This window comes from Rhinolophus sinicus, linkage group LG03, assembly GCF_036562045.2.
Source record: "Rhinolophus sinicus isolate RSC01 linkage group LG03, ASM3656204v1, whole genome shotgun sequence".
NCBI lineage: Eukaryota > Metazoa > Chordata > Mammalia > Chiroptera > Rhinolophidae > Rhinolophus > Rhinolophus sinicus.
In genome coordinates, this window is record NC_133753.1 from 39958062 (window position 1) to 39978305 (window position 20244).

The following is a 20244-nucleotide window of genomic DNA, read 5'->3' on the forward strand; positions in this document are numbered from 1 at the left end:
TTGATTTTGAACATTAAATTTCATTGCTACTTAGTGTATTTTTCTGTTATAAAGAGGTACTGGCTCATTGCTTTGTGTAGAGACTCATAAATGGCTAGTTTATTATTGAACTATAAAATTTAGCATAAATGAAAGATAGCATTGTATTTTGGTATACTCATTTTAAAATTTTTATATCTCATAATACTCTAGGTGTATTTTATTTTAGTACGTATAAAGCTTTGTTTAATTACTTAACATGCTTCACCAGGCCTACTCTTATACATGTGATTCAGATTCCTAAATTCCTCTATCAATGAAATAATTAGTATCTTATGTGAAGGTGTAGGCCTACTTTCCTTTTTTGTTATTGTTGAACTGAAAACTACTTATTCACAGAGTTCATGTGCAACCAGTGGCTATCCAGAGAAATAAGATGTCATTCTTCTCCACCGTCCCCTTTCCCTAAGTTACTAGTTCTCAAGGAGTTGGAATCAGAATTACCTAGAGAGCTTTTTTGTTGAGATATAATTGACATGGAACATTAAATTAGTTTTAGGTGTACGACATAATGATTTGATATTTGTATATATTGCAAAATGATCACCACACTAAGTGTAGTTAACATCCATTAATTACTAGAGCTTTTATAAGACAAGCTGCTGGAAGCCCTGAGCCACTAAGAGTATCTGGGAATGTGGCCCACGCATGTATTTTTAATGTTATTTTTAACTTCACAAGTGAGTCTCATGGACACAGAGTTAACTGCTTCATCTGCATAGGACTGACCAAAAGCTAGTTATAATACTCATTCTTCTAATAACATTAATCGCTGGTTTGTAAACTGGACAGGAAATGACTTAAGGAAAAAAAAATCTCAAAGAATGAATCATGCAGTGCAGTGGTTTTCAAGCAGAAAGGACACACGAGATACATTTGGGAGGCCTTTTCAAATTATACATGCTTGTTTCCCCCTCCCATTAAACTTGATGATGGTGAATTGTGATAGAAGGGTGTCATATCTTTCAGGTGTGATTCATTTTATGTCCTTCTGTCCTTTTTAGATTTTTCACTATGTACCATTACTTGATTTTCTTTGGTGGATCGAATGGGTGGAGAAATGGATTACTACCACCACCCTGCCCTCACTTAATACTGAAGTAGCTGATTATTCAGAGGCTTGGACTTTTCTAATGCCTTTTCTTTCTTCCAACATGGATAGTGATGGCATTTAAAACTGAGGGTACACTGAGAATTGAAAATGTAACTCATAAATCATTAGGTCTCTTAGAATGTTAAAAATCTTGTTTATTTTCAAAGTAGTCTAGGTAGGAAATGATGACTTAGTTCTATTAGATAGTATAGCTCAAAAGATGTACTTGAAATATCCTAGGAGTTTCTGAATCTACACAATCATAGCAATTAGTGCTAATGCATCAAACCCCAAAAAATAGATTTGAAGATAAATGGGTTCACTTCTTTATAACTTGAATATGTAAGAATGATGAAAACCCTTGATTTTTAATTGTGTAACTTTAGCTAAAGAGTGTGCTGTCCTATTTTTAACTTTAAAAAGAAATGAGATATATCTAGAAGCTTTTAAGAAAGTGACAAAATTTAAGGAACATGCAGTTATTTTTAACACGATTTCTGCTGTTTAGTGCTTAAGATGTACTTTACCCTAAATTTATTAACAAAAAGAGCAGTTATATTCACTTACTATCTAGTAACCTATCTGTTCAGGACAGTTTTTTCTGGTAATTCTATTTTCATGTTTCAGAAAAACATTCCCCATAAAATAGCCTGTAAAATACAGAACAAAACAAAACCTAATGTGTATCAGTGTTCCTGATGGTAAAATTCAAATAACTAACAGAGAAACAAAAAAACCTATGTAGTTATTAAAAGATTTATTTGGACTTCTTTTTCAAACATGGACTGTGGTGTATATAAAATACATTTTTAAACAAGAAAGTCCAGTGTTGTTTGCAGTGATTTTTTTTTTTCTACCATGTTAAATTTTACATACAAATTAACCTTGATTTGAAGAAATCTAATAGAAAAATGAGTAAAGGAAGGAAATAGTATAAATGGCTAAAAACCTTTGAGGAAATGTAAAAATGACTACTAGTCCAAGAAATGTAAATTGAAACAAGGAGATAAACATACTGTTTTTCAATATGCAAAGCTTTAAAATAACACGTGTTCATCTTGCTCCACTTTTGCCTTAAAATTATTATAATCTTTGATCTATTCAACTCCAATGAATTCTTAAAGAAATAAAATACAGAAAAATGTGTACATAGATAGATGTTTCTAGAATCATTTATAATGGGCTCAGTATTAGAAGAACAGGAAAATTATATATTTACACAGTAGAATTTTATACTTCTATTCAAATGATCACTTATTTACATAGTCACATTCCATTTATCAAGAACAGTTTTAAAGAACTTGATTATTTATACTTTCTTGTAATTTCCAAATGATTATATAATTTTTAAAATTAGAGAAAAGCATTAATACCTAATACTTGCAAAGCACTTGTTATGTGCCTGCCCTGTTCAAGGAACTTCACCAATATGAATCATTTAATTTTCACAACAACTTCCTGAGGTGTACTATTATTTTCATTTTACAGATGAGGAAACTTGGACATTGACAGGCTGAGTAGCTTGCCCAAAGTCCCACAGCTAATACATAGTGGCGCTGAGATTTGAATTTAGGTAGTTTGGCTGTGGGCTTCTGCCTCAAACTGTGCCCCATCAGCCCCGCAGCAGTATGGACCATCCTAGTTTCAGGTCCCCTACAAACAGAAAGCTTTCTGAATTTATAATACTAGATTGAAACTAGTGGATATTGTGGGCTCTTGAAGGTACAAACTGCTACATGTAAAACTTTGATCTAGTAACCTAGCAATCTGTAGCATTACAAGTTATACAGTGATTTGTATTTTGTTGTCCACTCTTTTATACCCTGATATACAGTATAGTGCTGCCAAACATGATGTATCGACCCAGTGCTTCTCCCTTCTGCTGCCTTTTTTCTTGTCTGTCTGTCTGTCTGTCTGTCTGTCTGTCTCTCTCTCTCTCTCTCTCTCTCTCTCTCTCACATGCTCTTTACTTTTTAATTAACTTTATTTTAGTATAACTGATATAAATTATACCTATTTAAAGTGTAAACTGTGATGAGTTTTAACAAACATCTGCATCTGTGAAACTACCATAATCAGGATACAGAACATAGCTGTCAGCCCTCAAACTTCAGCCAGACAACCATTGATCTACTCGGTCACTATAGTTTTGTTTGTTATTTTTTAGAATTTTATGAATGGAATCATGCAGTATATACCCTTTTCTAATCATCTTCTTGCACTTAGCACAATGGTTTGGAGATACATTCATGTTATTTCATGTGTCAGTAGTTTGTTTTTACTGATGAGTTGTGTTCCATTGTAGGAGTATACCACTAACATAAAAATATATTTTGTTTGTCCATTTGGGTTGTTTCCAGTTTTGGCTATTACAGATGTGCTTTTCATTTTCTTGAGTAAATAACTCAGAGTGAATGTTAGAGTTGTATGTGTTTAACTTTATAAGAAACTGCCAAACTTTTCAAAAGTTGTCTCATTTCACATTCCTAGCAGCTGGGTATGAGAATTTCAGTTCCTGCACATCCTGACAAACATAGGGTATTATCAGTCTTACTATTGCTGGCTACTCTGATGGGTGTGTGATGCTGTCTTGTGGTTTTAGTTTGTATTTTCCTGACCAATAATGTTGGGCATCTTCCTGTGTCGCTTAGCCATGTTACGTATTCTTTGGTGAAGTGCTTGTCCAAATCTTTACCCCATTGGTCCAAGTTGTGTGTGTTCTTTACACACATATATTTTGCATACAAGTCTTTTGTCAGATAGAAGTGTATATTTTGTGAATATTTTGTCCCAGTATACAGCTTGCTTTTTTGTTATCTCAGCAGTATCTTTCAAAGAGTGAGTTTTTGTTTTGGGCTTATTTTGAAAATAAAGGGCAATTTTTTTTGTGGTGTGTTTGTCCTATCTAAGAAATCTTTGTCTACTTATATTTTCTTTTAGGTCTATGATCCACTTAGAATTAATTTTTGCATATAGTGTTAGGTAAGGACTAGTGTTCTTTAAAAAAAAAAATATTACTCTTGTTCAACACTGTTTGTTGAAAAGATTTGTCATTCTTTTTGAATTGCCATAGTACCTTGGTTCAAAATAATTGACCAGTTATATAAATGACCATGTTTCTGGACCCTTACTTCCATTCCATTATCTTTGTGTCTCATCATTTAGCCAATAATTATGTCTTGATTGCTGTAGCTTTATGAAGTTTTGAAATCGGGTATGTTATGTCCCCCAACTTTACTCTTTTTAAAAATTGCTTGGACTATTCTAGGATTGTTCTCATTTCCATATAAATTTTACAATCAACTTGTACAAAAGAGCAAGTTGGAATTTTGACTAGGATTCCATTGAATCTTTAGCTGATTTTGGGCAGAATTGACTTCTTAGCAATTCTTTAAATTCATGGACATGGTACATAATATATATACAGAGGGTGCCAAAAAAATGTATACACATTTTTAAGAAAAGAAAAAACTATTAAAATTGTAATACTTGATATATACCTATAACAAAAGATGAATACAAGTCACGTCTGACTTCTGCAATTATAAGAGGTGTTCAGAGTGGTTACCATCAGCATTCAGACACTTCTGATTACTGCTTGAGCAATGCTGAGCAAAGTGTCCACTTGTATACCTTTTTTTGGCACCCTGGTATATATTTGGGTTTTCTTTAATTCCTTTTGTTAACTTTCATTTAACTATTTTGCCTCTTAGGGGATTCTTCAGTTAAAATTTCGAGATTTGGTAGTGATACAAAAGTATTTTCATTACATTTACTTTTCATGCAGAATTGACGGCTACCATATAATATAAAGCTTAATTTCTTACAGTTTTAGATAAAAAATACATGAGTAAGAATTCTAATACTGTGTTTCCCCAAAACTAAGACCTATCCGGACCATCAGCTCTAATGCGTCTTTTGGAGCAAAAATTAATATAAGACCGGGTCTTATTTTACTATAAATAAGTAAAATAAGACCCGGTCTTATATAAGACCTCCTTAAATATAGTAACTGTTTTATATAAGCCGGTCTTATATAAGACCGGGTCTTATATTAATTTTTGCTCCAAAAGACGCATTAGAGCTGATGGTCCGGCTAGGTCTTAGTTTTGGGGAAACACGGTATTTTCTTTTTGTAACCTAGATCGTTATTGTTCCATTTTGATGTCACTATACTTAGTTATGAAGTAAGAGTGCTTTAGTAGATTTTTAAAAGTGTCATATCTGTCTTTTGCATGACATTAGTATATGGCAAAACAGAAACACATACACAGAAGGAAATTACAAATTCTTATTTTGAAATGGATTAATAGATGGATTCACCCAGTATAAAATGTTTAAATTTCATTAAGTCTAATAAAATGTTTTCTTATCTTAACAGATATCAGACACCCTGAAGAACTTTCTCTCTTGAAGAAGCCCAGAGATCCAACAAAGAAAAAAAAGAAAAAGCTAGATGACCAGTCTGAAGATGAGGCACTCGAGTTAGAGGGGCCTCTTATTACTCCTGGATCAGGTGAGTCTGACTAAGCAAGGGCTCAGCGTGAGAAGCATGGACTGACTGTATGCCTGTCTTTCTGACAGCCGATAAATGGGTTACATAGATCAGGAAAATGGTGAGGTTAGCAAAAAAACACAAACAAACAAAAACCCTTTTGGCATCTTCCCCCTCAGTCATGAAACCACCAGCCGAGTGCGTCTTGTGAATATCGTCATGTCAGGTGTTAATAGTTGCATCAATAAAGAGGAAGGCTGGTTCTTTGCTCAGGAAGAGTCAAAAAGGGACAGTATCTTAATTGGGCTTAGTTCTTTGCTTTGCAGATATTGGATAGCTTTTTAGTGTTTAGTTTTCTTTTTTCTATATTCTGTGAAAAACACCACTGTTTAGTTAAGACATTTTATTTTTGTCAGGTTACTTAAAACCTTCTGTCTACTTTGCATCTGCTGGTCCCTTTGCCTCTCTGCCTTTTTCCTTTAATGGTTTGCTCCTTTAAGAAACTTTTTTCAAATTTCCTTCTATTACCTCCCCAACCTGAATTAGGTATTCTTCTAATTCAGCTCATTCCTGGTCTTTTAAATGCTGGGATGATGAAAATGAAAGCAAATACTCCATATCGTGCTTACTGTATGCCCAGAACTATTTCACACACTATCCTTGGAAACTCATTTAATTTTCACTACAACCCTTTGAAGTGGATTATGTTATTACTCATATTTTAAGGATGAAGAAATTATGGCACAGTAAGGTTAGGAACATACCTTGCAACTTTGTGTCACTGCTCACATACCGATAGCATTTGGGAGTTACCAAGAAATAAGATAACCCTTACTTTTGTTTTTTTTAATGTATCGTTTTAGCACCTTTTATTTATTTACTTTTTTAAATTAAAGTTTCTTGGGGTGACAGTTGTTAGTAAAGTTGCATAGGTTTCAGTTGTACAATTCTGTAATACATCATCTGTATGTCACATTGTATGTTCACCACCCAGAGTCAGTTCTTCTTCCATCACCATATTTTTTATCCGTTTTACCCTTGTTTATAGGCTAGTTGAAAAACAGTTACTATATTTAAGGAGGTAATATATAGATGCTAAATTAATGTTGTAGAAAAAATGTTGTAGGGATTCAGAAGACAAAACAATTTCAAGTAGAGTATATTCAGTTTATGGGCTGGGGAAGTAAGTTTGTGAATTAAGCAGTGGGTAGGATTTGGGTGGGAAGAAAAGGCGACCCAAGCAGAAAAAACATGATATTGACAACATGCTGGCAGAAAAAAAGTACAGAACATGAACAAACTAGTTGAAGCAATTCATAGGGGAGAGACCCTCAAGGAACTTCAGGGTCACGCTGGAGGGTATTTAAAGTCAGGTTGAGGAATTTAGAGTAGTGCATTGTAGAGTCATTGGCTTCCAAATATGTTACAAAATGAACAAGTCATTATTTTAGAAAGAATACCTAATTCTAGTCAGTAAATGTGTTGGACAGAATGACAGGAAAGGTTGCAAATAGTAGTGGAAGCCTACAGATTGGGGAAGTAAAAGTGAATAAACGAATGTTGTGTCCATCCTCAGAATAAGGTTAATTTTAAAATGTGATTTAGATATGGTGATTTATATTGATGAAGGCATCTGGCAGTAGACACAATCCCGGTTCTCAGTTATTTCATAGTTTAAATGGAAACTCATTTAATTTTTAACATAGAAGAGTCTACTTATGGGATGATTTTGGGGTGGTTGAAATCAGGTAGGATTGGTCTTAGAATTGCAAACGAGAGATTTTGTACACTGCTTTAAGGGAAGACAAAGGATGATGAATTTAGATGAGGTAATTTGGACTGAATAAATGTAGGTTTCTTTTTTTTTTAAATTGAGGTGTTACATACAGTGAAATGAACACATTTTAAATTACATATGTGTGTTACAGCTGTATACACCTGTAATCACCCAGAATAGGATGTAGCATATAGCATGATACCAGCACCTCCGCAGGCCTCCCACATGCCTTTCCCAGTCAATGTCCCACAAAATAACCACCTTTTGCCTCTGTGACCACAGATTAGTGTTGCCTGTTCTTGAACCTCCTATGAAGGAATCATACACTATGCGTTGTCTTGTATCTGTAAAGTGACAGTGTTTTGAATGCGGGAATTAAAAAATAGGTTTCAGTTGTCTACACCCAAGTAGTTTAAATAAAAACATGTGAGGATTTCCAACAAGTTGATATTAAATACTAAGGAAGTACCCAAAGATAGGGGTATGTAGAGGACTGATGATCTGTAGAGAAAATTTTCACTTAGTACCATGCACACATAAAAAGTAATGTGTAATTAATTTTTAAAAGAAATATTAAATGTCTAGTTTGCCTGCTTTTATGATTTGTTAGCACTTTAGTCAATTATTGGGCCAAATACTGAAAAATATGATCAGTTGAATGTTGTGTCCATAATAAATAGCGATAGGTCCATATATCTCAGTGCCTGACATCTTGGGGACACACTATGCTGTGTTCACAAGTGTTCTTCTACTGCAGATGTGAAGGCGTTAGAGTAAATCTTCAGTTTACTGAGGAGCGTACAGTTTCCCTTAGTTCCACCATGCTTCTGGAATTATGAGCATCTCAGTGTGTGCATGGTCAACAAATCTATGTAAATGATACTTATTAATTAGTACATTGTTTTTCATTTGAGCCTCACAAACCCCTTCAGTTTTGGTGGTATTATGCCTATTTTACTTATAAGGGAAGAACCCTACAAAAGTTAAGTAATTCTAGCCTAAGGTCTCACAGCTAGAATTCAAACCCAGGTCTGCCTGGCTCCAGTGCTAGTATTTGTAACCATTATGGAACATTCATCTCTCCTATTATCTTTTAAAGAAGTATTTTGTGAATTCTAATAGAAACATTTGATAAAATATTAATTTGTAAACTATAACTCAAAGCTAATTTATAAACAAGTAATGTTTTAAGAAGTAAAGGATCATGAGTGAATTAATACTTCTTAGACTTCAGTCAAATTCTTACATAGAGTTATGGTAAAAATCTGAGTTCTTAACTACCTTGCTTACATGGCTGTGCTCAAATGGCATGCTCTTGAGTGCTTTGCCACTTCCTAGCTATATCTAGATAAATATCTAATCTCCGATTACCTATTGGAGGGAACCCACTGAACTAGCCTGATCCCAGATCTGGGGAAAACAATTTTCAAGTAAGAATTAATTTTACAGTATAGTGCTGATATACAAATTACTAATCTCAGGATGTAATATGTAAATAGAAATACAAAATTATCTCATCAGAAACTTCTCTGAAAAATGTAAAAGGCACAGCTAGACAAAGGAAAACTCTGGGTCTTAAAATAACACGTACAGGAAGTAATCAATACTTGCTTGGCACTGTCAGGAAAGTCACTTTTGCAGGATGCCGTTTTTCCTAACTGGCACTTGCCATTTTAAGCAGCAAAACATTGTCTAAAAACTACTCTTTAATTATAAAAGTAATGCATGTACATCATAAAAATTCAAATACAGAATTATGTATTCATTTGTTTTTAATGAAAGTGAGAGTATTATACACACATTTGTAATTTGCGTTTTTCACTTAGCAGTGCATACTAATTGACCTCATATCTGTTTTTAATTTCAAGTCATACTTTAATCTCATAAAAAATGCAAACATTACAGAAAATTTACTAAACTGAAATTCCACTTCAACTTACTCTCTTGCTACTCCCTCTCAAGAAGTAATTTCTTGATTGCTGTGTATAAATATATTGTAAACAGTTGGAGTGCAATTTGCCAGTACCTTTTCTATGTGTTTATATACTACTTACATGTCTAGTATTTTTAATAACATGATGAGAACCCAAATACATATTGTGTATTCTGCAGTTTGAGTATTTTTGATTGAACAATATGTTTTAATGATTTTTCTGTGTCAGAATAGAGATGTCTCACTAGTTCTTTACAAATGGCTTCAAAGTTTTCCATATTAGAAAAACTATTTAACTGTATCTAATTTTTCTATCAAATATACTCCATAAAGTTTTCCCAAAAGTTCAAATATACTCAAAAAGAGAATGTGAAAGTGATGGTTTCACATTCCCATCAACAGTATATGAAAATGCCCCCTTTTCTACATTTTGCCAATATGAAACGTAAAACTTTACAGATTTTTGCCAATATGATAATAAGTAGTATCTCAGAATTTATTTCTATTTCCCTGATAAACACTAGTGTGACTATATTCATATATAGCCATTCCTGTCCTATTGGAATTTTCAAATTATGGACTTGATCCATTTTTTATTTTTAGTGATATTAATCATTTGATATGTTACATATGTTCCCTATACTGGCATTCGGTTTTTAATTTTGTTGTGGTCTTTTTTACTATACTAAAGTTATACATTTGTATGTAGTCAAATCTATTATTTACTTTATAGTTCTGAGTTTTCACTCAAAATCTTTACAGATATAAAAATGCTGTATTTCCTTTTAACACTTTTATAATTATTTCATATTTATGTTTTTAATTCACCTGTATTGTGGTATAATTTGATGGAAAATTTTCTAAAATGTATTAAAATAACTTTAGTTCTCTTTTTAAAAAGAACGTATAAGAACATAATTTGTAATAACCAAGTTATGAGGCAGATTCTACAGTGTTAAAATACAGCAATACTCTCAGGAACTATTAGGTTATATGGTGGTTTTTAATATCTATAGCAGGTGGCCCAATACTGTAGTGCTAGTTCAACTCTTGATTTCTCCTTAGTTTTTACGTTATCTTTCCATATAGTTCAGCATACTCATATTGTGTTGCTGACTAAATATGTTACTTCATCTTACCCTCTATTAGTTTTCTGCTTCAAATATGTTTTAAATTGGGCAATCAGGAATACAAGAGCTAGTAGGACGGCCATTGAACTGAGACTTCAAAGGAATTTAAAATGCACTTACCCTCTTACCCAGCAATGTTGCTAGAATTGAGAAATAAGTACAAAAATGTTTCCTGGAAGCATTTTTTGCAATAGCAGTGGTGACATCAATAACAAAACACTAAACAAATAAATGCACACCAGTTGGGAACAGCTTAACTAAATTACCGTACACAGGAGGCAGAGTGTGTAGCTGCAGACTGGCTGATTATATCTTGGCTGTGCAACTTAATAGCTATTTAACCTGTTTGTGCCTCAGTTTGCTCCTCTAAAATGAGAATAATGAAGTTGCTGAGAACACTAAATGAGTTATTACCATAGAGTGCCTAACAAAATAAGAACAAACAGGAAAAATGAAGTGATTAAAGATGAAGTGTAGAATATACAAAGTATAGGAAATTGAGAGGGAAGAGATTTGTATGAGTGGCTGATTCTATTAAGTGTGTGATTTAGGGGAATATATTTTCTGTTTCAGAAATTTCATAAAGAAAACAGTCAACTCTAATTTTACTCAGTTCTGAATAGTAATTATAGTTCAGTATTCAGCCATTCTTAAGTAAAAGGTTTGTTTAATAGGTCTTTGAAATAAGTGAGAAGATTCTGCCAAGAAGGTATTATTTTCCACACCTATGTACATGCATTCTCTATATAACAGAATTATCCTTTGCCCAGCTGAGCTGGAGTAGTTTTCAGCCCTTTTAGTGTGGGGTGCCCAAGTAATCTTTCAGAAAATGCCCTTGTAGTTCAAGGTTCTGTCTTTTAAAGCTACAAATAATACCCCAGTGTTCTTTAAAGGCCTGAATAGGAGAGTTCACAGCTTTCTATGTTGCTTATTTAAGTATAACAATGTAGAGATTCTACAAGTGGCTTAGTACTAACATTGGAAAAACACATATAAAGGACATCCAATTACATACCCTGTAGCTAGAAAGATTTTTTTTTTTTTACTGTACATTCTCTTCCTAGAATAGGTTATGACAACTACAGAAGTCTCTAGCTTTGCCATCACTTTTTCATACGTAATTGTTTCTACCATTGCGTGAGGGTAGAGGGAGTTAGAGAGCAAAGTAGAGAATTCCCAAGCATAGTCCTAAATCAGGTAAGGGAAACAGCCGTTCTTTTTTCCATCATCCATTATCAATGTGATACCCATTTATACATTAGCTTTTTAAAAATGATGACTAAAGGACAAAATTAACAGGACTCTGGAGGAGAGGTGTTTTTACTTAATGTCATTCTGAACTTTTAAAAAATGTCTAACCTTAATTTTTGTAGTTTAAATGACAGAGTATATGTCATCAGTTGACTAATTCGACAAATTTTTAATTTAGCCTCTACTGTATGCCTAGTCCTTTAATACCAAGGAATCAAGATAAAGACAATATCCCTGCCTCCAGGGGTTTAATTACAGAATGTACCTTTGTTAGTTACAGTAAGCCTTTTTCCAGGCCAAAATTTTATCTACCCCTTTGCTTTAATACTTTATTTGTAAATCTGTTGGAACCAGCTTAGCTAGTCACTGAGAAAACACTAACATAACATTGTTATCTTAATTTATGTGAATATTCACTTAACATTGAGCAGTCTTAAAATGCAGGGTATGGATTTCAAAGGATGATAAATGTGGATATGTTTGTCACTAGACACTTGACTGGATCACAACTTCATTCTTTTGAATTGGACAGAAAACTTATTTGACTTAGGTTATAGCTTGGGTTCTTTCCTCTTAAATCCACTTGAAATATGTACTTTAGTTTATGATTCACAATTAGAAAAAATCTTTTTTTCTTTTTTCCATTTCCTTTTCATTCTTTTGTTTCTGTCTTCTATTGTTGCCTTTCCTTTATCTTCTGAATTCCTTTCTTTCCTTTCCTATAGGCACTGATGTTCTTTACATTGGCCCTCTGAAAGGTGAGCCTTGCCACAATTAAAAACAAAAAGTATGAGTCTGCTTTAGCTATACCTTAACTTCTAATTCTCTTGAACTGATTTTCCCCCCCAGAATTTCCACCAACTTAATTATATTCTTTTAGCGTTGTTATTATATGTTTGAATGTTCTACAAATAGAGTGTTAAAATTAATTTCACATGATTTCAAGACAGGTAAAATAATGTACTGAGCTTTCTTCAAGAATGAAGCTTGTTTTTCACAATGTGCTTTATATTATTATAGCATGTATTACTGAAAAGTAAGATTCTGTACTTCATACTTACTACTTATTTTTCATGTTATTTATTAGGAAGTATATATTCAAGCCCAGGACTTTATAGTAAAACAATGACCCCCACTTACGATGCTCATGATGGAAGTCCTTTGTCACCAACTTCTGCTTGGTTTGGTGACAGTGCTTTGTCAGAAGGCAACCCTGGTATCCTTGCTGTCAGTCAGCCTATCACATCACCAGAAATCTTGGCAAAAATGTTCAAGCCTCAGGCTCTTCTTGACAAAGCAAAAATCAACCAGGGGTAAGTTTTAAGATATAATTAAAGACTTCCTTTATCCATTAGAAGTAGAAGTATGTTACTAATTCTGTATTGCTTTGTTCTGCTGCTCTTGTTCCTCTGTCCAGGTGGCTCGATTCCTCAAGGTCTCTAATGGAACAAGATGTGAAGGAGAACGAGGCCTTACTGCTCCGATTCAAGTATTACAGCTTTTTTGATTTGAATCCAAAGGTACCGAGGGTTTAGAGGAATTTCTTCTTTTTCCCTTTTTGTTTTGTTCATTTGGATGTTTGTTTTTGGAAGTTGGTGGGGTAAGGAATTGTTTGTAAACAATAAGCAAGTCTTGTTTACAAACTTGTAAGCAAGTCTTGAATAATTACAAAAACCCAAAGCATTAAATAAAGGCATCTATTTTCAATAAGTTTTAGTAGGTTGAAAGCATAACTAAAACTTTTCTTTTTTGTTAAGATAATTGAATTTTTGGTTGAATTATATTTTAAAGGCACGAGTTTGGTAAAAGGGACAGAATTGGTAGTTTTCTTCATACCTCTTCAGCTGTACTTTAGGTAAAAAGATTACCTTTTCAATTACTTTGATTTTTAATTACATACCAAAACATATTGCTTAAAAAAAATTTTTTTTAAGTCTACATGTCTTCCTATCTTATAGCCAAATAAATATGTTTTTTACTATCAAATGATGGGCATTATGTGTGCTACTGAAGTACTTTGTTTTTCTGATAAGATTTAAATTTACTATAAAAGTCTGGAGTATTTTCCCCCAGCAAAAACATGGCACAAATAGTTGGATCTTTAGCTTCCCTATCACCCTTGGGTAGGTGGGGGTGCATTGGGGGCCTCTCTTGACTACCTTCTCATCCTTTTCATCTCTAGATTATAGTCTAGATTTTAATGTATCTAGTTAACGATTTTTATTAAGTGCTTATATAGTTCTTTATACAACAGTAAAACTTACACAGAACTATGAAAAAATCATTTAAATCCTTTTCCGGGCCATAACTAATTTTAGTAAAACAGAGCTGTTTTGGGAACATAAGTACATTTGCCGCTGGTAGGCAAAGGGGTTCTGTATTTTGTTAACATTCTAAAATAGTGTTAAGACATTGCTATTGATGTTTATTAGCATAACTAAATAATTTAATAACAAATCTTTCCCACAAGTGTGTGTGTGTATATATATATATGTGTGTGTGTGTGTGTGTGTGTGTGTATGTATGTATGTATGTATGTATGTATGTAACCTCTATTTGGATTTTTAAAATAATTACTGTTTCCAAGGACCATCCACTTTGGGAATGCTTTTCCACAGTGAGCAAAGTATTCCCTAAAATAATTCATTTACTCTCTCATTATGACATTTTAGTGTGGCAAGTTGCAATAACAATATTGAAGGGCAGTCAGTTCTATCTTACTGTAATATCTTCAAGTTAGATTCCTTTGTTAAGGACTATAATATCTAATGGTTATCTTCCTGGAAAACAACATATAGAATCTACTTCTAATGCTGAATAATAATCTTTTGGCATATTTCAATGTCATTTTTAATGGAAAATTAGATGTATATAAATTATATACAGAAGGTGCCAAAAAATGTGTACACATTTTAAGAAAGGAAAAAACAGTATTAAAATTAAACTGAAGGTAACCACTTTGAGCACCTCTTGTAATTGCAGAAGTCAAACGTGACTTGTATTCATCTTTTGTTATTGGTATATATTTAGTATTACAATTTTAATACAGTTTTTCCCTCTCTTAAGTTGTGTATACATTTTTTGGGGATCCTCTGTATATATACCTAACCCTGTAGGTATCTTATTGTGTATTTGATAATGAATAAAATCCCAGAAAAAAAGATTGTATATTAAGTTTTTCTTGTCAAGCTTTAAAAATCAATATTCAGAGTTTTCAAACTTTCTAATGTTAAAAGTATTATATTACAAAAGAATTGTGTCTCTTTTGCTGCAGTATGATGCAATCAGAATCAATCAGCTTTATGAGCAGGCCAAATGGGCTATTCTCCTAGAAGAAATTGAATGCACAGAAGAAGAAATGATGATGTTTGCAGCCTTGCAGGTAGTAGACAGTCTTAGTAAATGTGACTTTTGGGGGTGAAAAGATAGGGGATTATTTTACATAGTAAAGTGGCATAGTAATCCAGTAGCATTTTGATGTTTACTTTTTGCTATGTAAAAAAGTGAATAGACATTTATGAAGGCAAAATAAATACATGAATTTTGTTTAATATTTTGTCTTATCTAAGAGTTTAGTGGTATACTTAATAGTTACTTTTCTGTCCTGTAGGAGAAAAATTATCCTCCCACCCAACCAATTGTATATTACGTAGCTGAAACTATCCATTTTCCCCTTGGAAATAGAATCTGTATTAAAGGCAGATTTATGAAATGAAGCTTACTTGCATAATTTCATAAACAGTTGGGGATAGTATTTTTAAATGGGCTATGGCAGAAATAATATCTTTTGGGAAGATTTTAAGAGACTAGTGAAACCAAACAAGTTAAATTTGTAAAATAATCCTTCAGAACTAGGTAGCTAACATTCTACTTAGATTAAACCAGTGTTTTCCCAGATGTAGTACTTGTACACCACCTGATTCATAATTAGAGCAGGGCGTATTCAAAATTAATTGTCCACTTCATTACTGCTACCCCCTCTGGTAACATAACTTCTGGGTGGCGTCCACAAACCGGCATTCTTAGAGGTGCTGGGGTCTGATTGACCACTTGCATTTCAGACACTTGAGTGAGGCTTTGTTAAGTGTTCTCAGATTATGGTGGAATTCTGGTTTCACCTAAAGTCCTGATAATTAAATACAAGAAGCCAAGTTGTATTCAGTTAGGAGAAGTTTTCACTATAAAAATGATTTTTTTCCCCCGTAGAACACAAATAAAAATTACTTTCGAGCTTCCAAGTGCTTCTATGTGCCCAGAAAAGCTTTCTAGTTAAGACTCAAAAAGTTGTGCCTTAGAGAGGAAGAACAGCCAATTTCTCTTTAGTTTATATGATGAAAGAATGGAATTGAAACAAAACTCAGAAAAAGAAAGTGTTTGATGACAGATGAATTAATCAACTATTTTCTAGAGACTTGCTTATTAGTCAACTAATAAAGAATCTTCTGTTGTGTTTCTGGATATACTTCAGACTGCTTGAAGAATTTCCTGAATTAAATTCTGGAGCAATTTTATCTAAAGTCCCTCACTTGATTACGACTTTCTACCTCTTCTTTCTCACTTAGAATATGAGCTTGTAATTTTCTAGTGAAGGTTTTGCCAATGATAGAATAATAATATGTGTAAAATACATTTGTGGAAAGAAACCCCCAGATTTTTATTGTATGATATTTCTTTTTATTTTTTTATTATAAAAATAACACATCTTTTAAAAGCCAGTATATGCATACAGTGCTTGGCACACAGTAGGTGCTTAAAAAATATTTGTTAAATGAGTATACACACAGTTGTATTTTCACAGAAATGAGATTATTCTGCAGCTTTCCCCCTACCTCCACTCAGTGTACAATAGATATTCAATTTCAGTGCAGGAAAAAACACCTCAGAAACCATAGATTTTAATTTGTGGAGATTGAATGTTCCAAAGCATAGCTCTCATAGACCATTTTAGAATCTAGATTTAATGAGAGAATTTTGGAGTACAAGTCCCGAGTTGTTAGAAGCCTTTCCAGAGACTGACCTGAAGGCTGTATGTAGCCATCTGGTACCAGAAGTGGGAAACTTGGAAAGTATGGCAAAGGGATGCCTGCTATTTTCTATTTCAGACACACCTCTACTCTTAGCTATTCTCTCCTGGGGCTTCTCATTCCTTGAGTAAAATAAAACTACAGTAGTAATAAGCAACAGAGTAATTCAAAATAAGATGTGGATAAAAAACAAAGTAGATAATTTAGTAACTGTTTTTAGAGCATTTAACTCACGAGGACCTTTTGCATCAGAATCTCCTAAAGCACTCAGTAAAAATGCAGATTTCAGGGCAGCCGGATGGCTCAGTTGGTTAGAGCGAGAGCTCTTAACAACAAGGTTGCCGGTTCAATTCCCACATGGGATGGTGGGCTGCACCCCTTGCAACTAAAGATTGAAAATGGCAACTGGACTTGGAGCTGGGTTGCGTCCTCCACAACTAGATTGAAGGACAGCGACTTGGAGCTGATGGGCTCTGGAGAAACACACTGTTCCCCAATAAAATTAAACAAAAAATGTTGCTGGTACCTACTACTGCTCAGCATCAATTACTTAAAAAATGCAGATTCCAGGCCTAACCCCAGATTTGCTGAATCACAATCTCTGGGGGTAACCCTAAGAATCTCTCCACACGATTCTTAATATACTCTGACATTTGAGGCCCCGGTCAGAGAGCCTCACCCTACCCTGTTCTCCGTGATTTGTGGACATGGAAGTTTCTACCATTGTAAGGATCTCATTTCAGCACAACTGCAGGTAGAGCCACAGACTATACATTACTGATCCACTAAATCTTAAAATACAGAGGGACATTGGCCTCAGATTAGTTCATTAAATGTTCCCATGAATAGACTGTATTCATTGAATAAATACATCAGAAATTTGAAGTGCTGCTTAGTGCTTTGAAAAGTAAGTAATTTAAAAGTTCTTTCCTTTGTGTAAGATTTCTTAAGGTGCAGTATCAAAATCTAATAGATCATTAATATTTGTTCTAAGTCACTTACCTAAGTGTATTTAAAATCATGACTAGTTTTCTATACCCAAAGATTTTTCTATTTACATACAAGAGTAGTTTTTACTACTCATACATGTATATATGTGTATGTTAGTATCTTGTGTGTGTTCACATATAAACATAATCTTATCATTCTATGTAACAATATAAATGACATCTCCCTCTGATCATGTTTTCAGCATTGAATTGAGGGTGAGGGGGAAAGTTCAACTTTAGCTTTCAACATGATAGTGATAACTAACTTTCTCTTTCTGGGTAACAGTGGAATTATAAGGTAATCAATGTTAATCTATTTCTACAAGTGACCTTATGCATATTCTGTTCATTCAGTATCCATTCGTTCCAGGCACTGTTCTGGACTCAAGGAATAGTTCAGTGGGGAAGAAAAAGTCGAAAATCTCTGTTTATGTAGAGCTTAGCGGAGTCCATGTTAACTATGTCCTAGGGCCTCCCAAATTATGAATTCATTTGTATATGACCAAAGACCCTACTTCTTTTGGATAAATATTTATTAGCAGATTTAGGACATTGATTTCAGGTACCATGTACTTTATTTTCCTATCATTTTTGTTTCTAGACACCTTTATCTTTTGAAATTAGGTGATGAAAAGCATTCAAAAATTTCAAAGTTTTACAGTTAGAAGAATCATTTAAATAAAATACCTTTTCTGGTTTCAGTATCATATCAATAAGCTGTCAATCATGACATCAGAGAATCATTTGAACAACAGTGACAAAGAAGTTGATGAAGTTGATGCTGCCCTTTCCGACCTGGAGATTACTTTGGAAGGGGGTAAAACGTCAACAATTTTGGTAGGCTGAATCTTTTTACCTACTAATTTACTTTGAATTGATGCTTATTACCTTTTTGTGGATTTAGGTTCTCATGAAGTATTTGGGGGATGTAGAGAAATATTTAATGCTTTAGAGAATTCAGACACCGATTTTTCAGAAACTTTTAAAACTAACATGGTTCTAGTCTCAATTGCTTCCAACATAATAAAGTTAAATCTTCTCTGCCCATTGTCTTACAAGTAGCTGGAGAATATTTCTGCAGAGAAAAAGTTAATTTCTAGTCATGGTAAAATTCATTTAGTGCTCTACACATTTGAAATATTTCAAAAGGAAGAGAGAAACAAGTATCAGGAAAAAATTTAAATGCTAAGTTTGATTTTATGGTTTTAAAGCTTAGGAATTAGATATTTCCGAATAAACACTTATCTCGGGGTTGTTAGTAATTTACAAAATTTCCACATGCAGGTACAAATAGTTTTAGGTATTAGAATCAACAATATATTCTTGTGGGTTGTATAAATTGCCATTTTGATAGAATTTTATTAGCTTTTTATGACATTTGAAAATGCCTTTGTAGTATATAAGCATATAGTACGATTGTGCCTTTAAAATCACTGTAATCTGTATTCCATATAATTTTGTTTGTTAAATAAGCTGGTCCTTGATATCAGATACCAAATATTAAAATTGGACATTTCAAGAAAAATTTAAAAATGATTAAATTCTTTCCCTAGGGTGACATCACTTCCATTCCTGAACTCGCTGACTATATAAAAGTTTTCAAGTAAGTACACAAAGCAGAGGGATTGCAAATACTAATGAATAATAAGTGTCAGTTTTATAGTCACATTCACATTATTGAAATTTACTGTAAGATTAACTGGCATACGCATCTGTAAAAGCATTTACCAATTTGGTGAACACTAAATTATAATGGGGAAAAATAACCATTTTTATCAAATTAAAATCATAGTATTGATTAAGTTCTTTTATCTGGTAAACATTTTTCTTAAGGCAGAGAGAGAGAGAGAGACTGGAACCTAGATTGTATCATGCATGTCAGTAGAAAGCATCCCGTCTGGGTCAAAGCACAGGACGTAATAAACTGTTCCTGCCAGTGGTCATTTCCTCGTTCAGAGCTCCACATTCTATTGAATTCTGTTCATTTGTTCATGGGACATTTTATAATTAAGGTTCCAGTGTTTCTTGCCTGGAGTTTTAGACAATTAATCTAGTCATATTCCACAGAATCAAGAGAGCTGGGCATTCAGGCAGAGAAGGGAAGGAGGAGAGGAGTGATGTGGACTCTAAGATACACAGCCATTATGGAATAAACCATTTCCTATAGCTAAATGTGTAAGAGCTCAGCATGTGTCACATTTCTGAAAGAAGGGCATGATTTCAGGTGCTGCTGCCTACCCCTCTCTCCTCCACTTACACACCTTTTTTTTTTTTTAATCTGTACCTTTCCTTATCCACTGTCCCTCATGACTGCTCTTCTTTGTGTTTGACACTGGAGTGGCAAGTTCAAGTCACCATTGAAATACCTCCCTGAGAGAGAGAAGCACTTCCCTCTTCCCTCACTTTAGCCAAACCAGGTAAACTTGTTCAGACAGGCTCCAGGGCACCTGTGAACCTGTAGGTAATTATGAGACCTAAGAACTTCCTAATTATTTATATTTACTTCACCTCTT

At 33.6% G+C, this 20244-nt stretch overlaps 1 protein-coding gene across 7 annotated transcripts in view; it reads left to right on the forward strand.

Annotated features, from left to right (window-relative positions):
- FERMT2 (FERM domain containing kindlin 2) overlaps window positions 1-20244 on the forward strand; it is a 71800-nt gene that overhangs the window by 39026 nt on the left and 12530 nt on the right. For 4 of the 7 annotated variants that reach the window (XM_019725706.2, XM_019725709.2, XM_019725711.2 and 1 more), the window contains exons 4-10: window positions 5514-5648; window positions 12444-12476; window positions 12806-13031; window positions 13136-13238; window positions 14993-15100; window positions 18434-18568; window positions 19285-19334. In XM_019725706.2, the coding sequence (XP_019581265.1) occupies window positions 5514-5648; window positions 12444-12476; window positions 12806-13031; window positions 13136-13238; window positions 14993-15100; window positions 18434-18568; window positions 19285-19334 (790 nt within the window). The remainder of the gene's footprint in view (window positions 1-5513; window positions 5649-12443; window positions 12477-12805; window positions 13032-13135; window positions 13239-14992; window positions 15101-18433; window positions 18569-19284; window positions 19335-20244) is intronic. The other 3 variants (XM_019725710.2, XM_019725712.2, XM_019725713.2) reach the window with 1 other exon arrangement.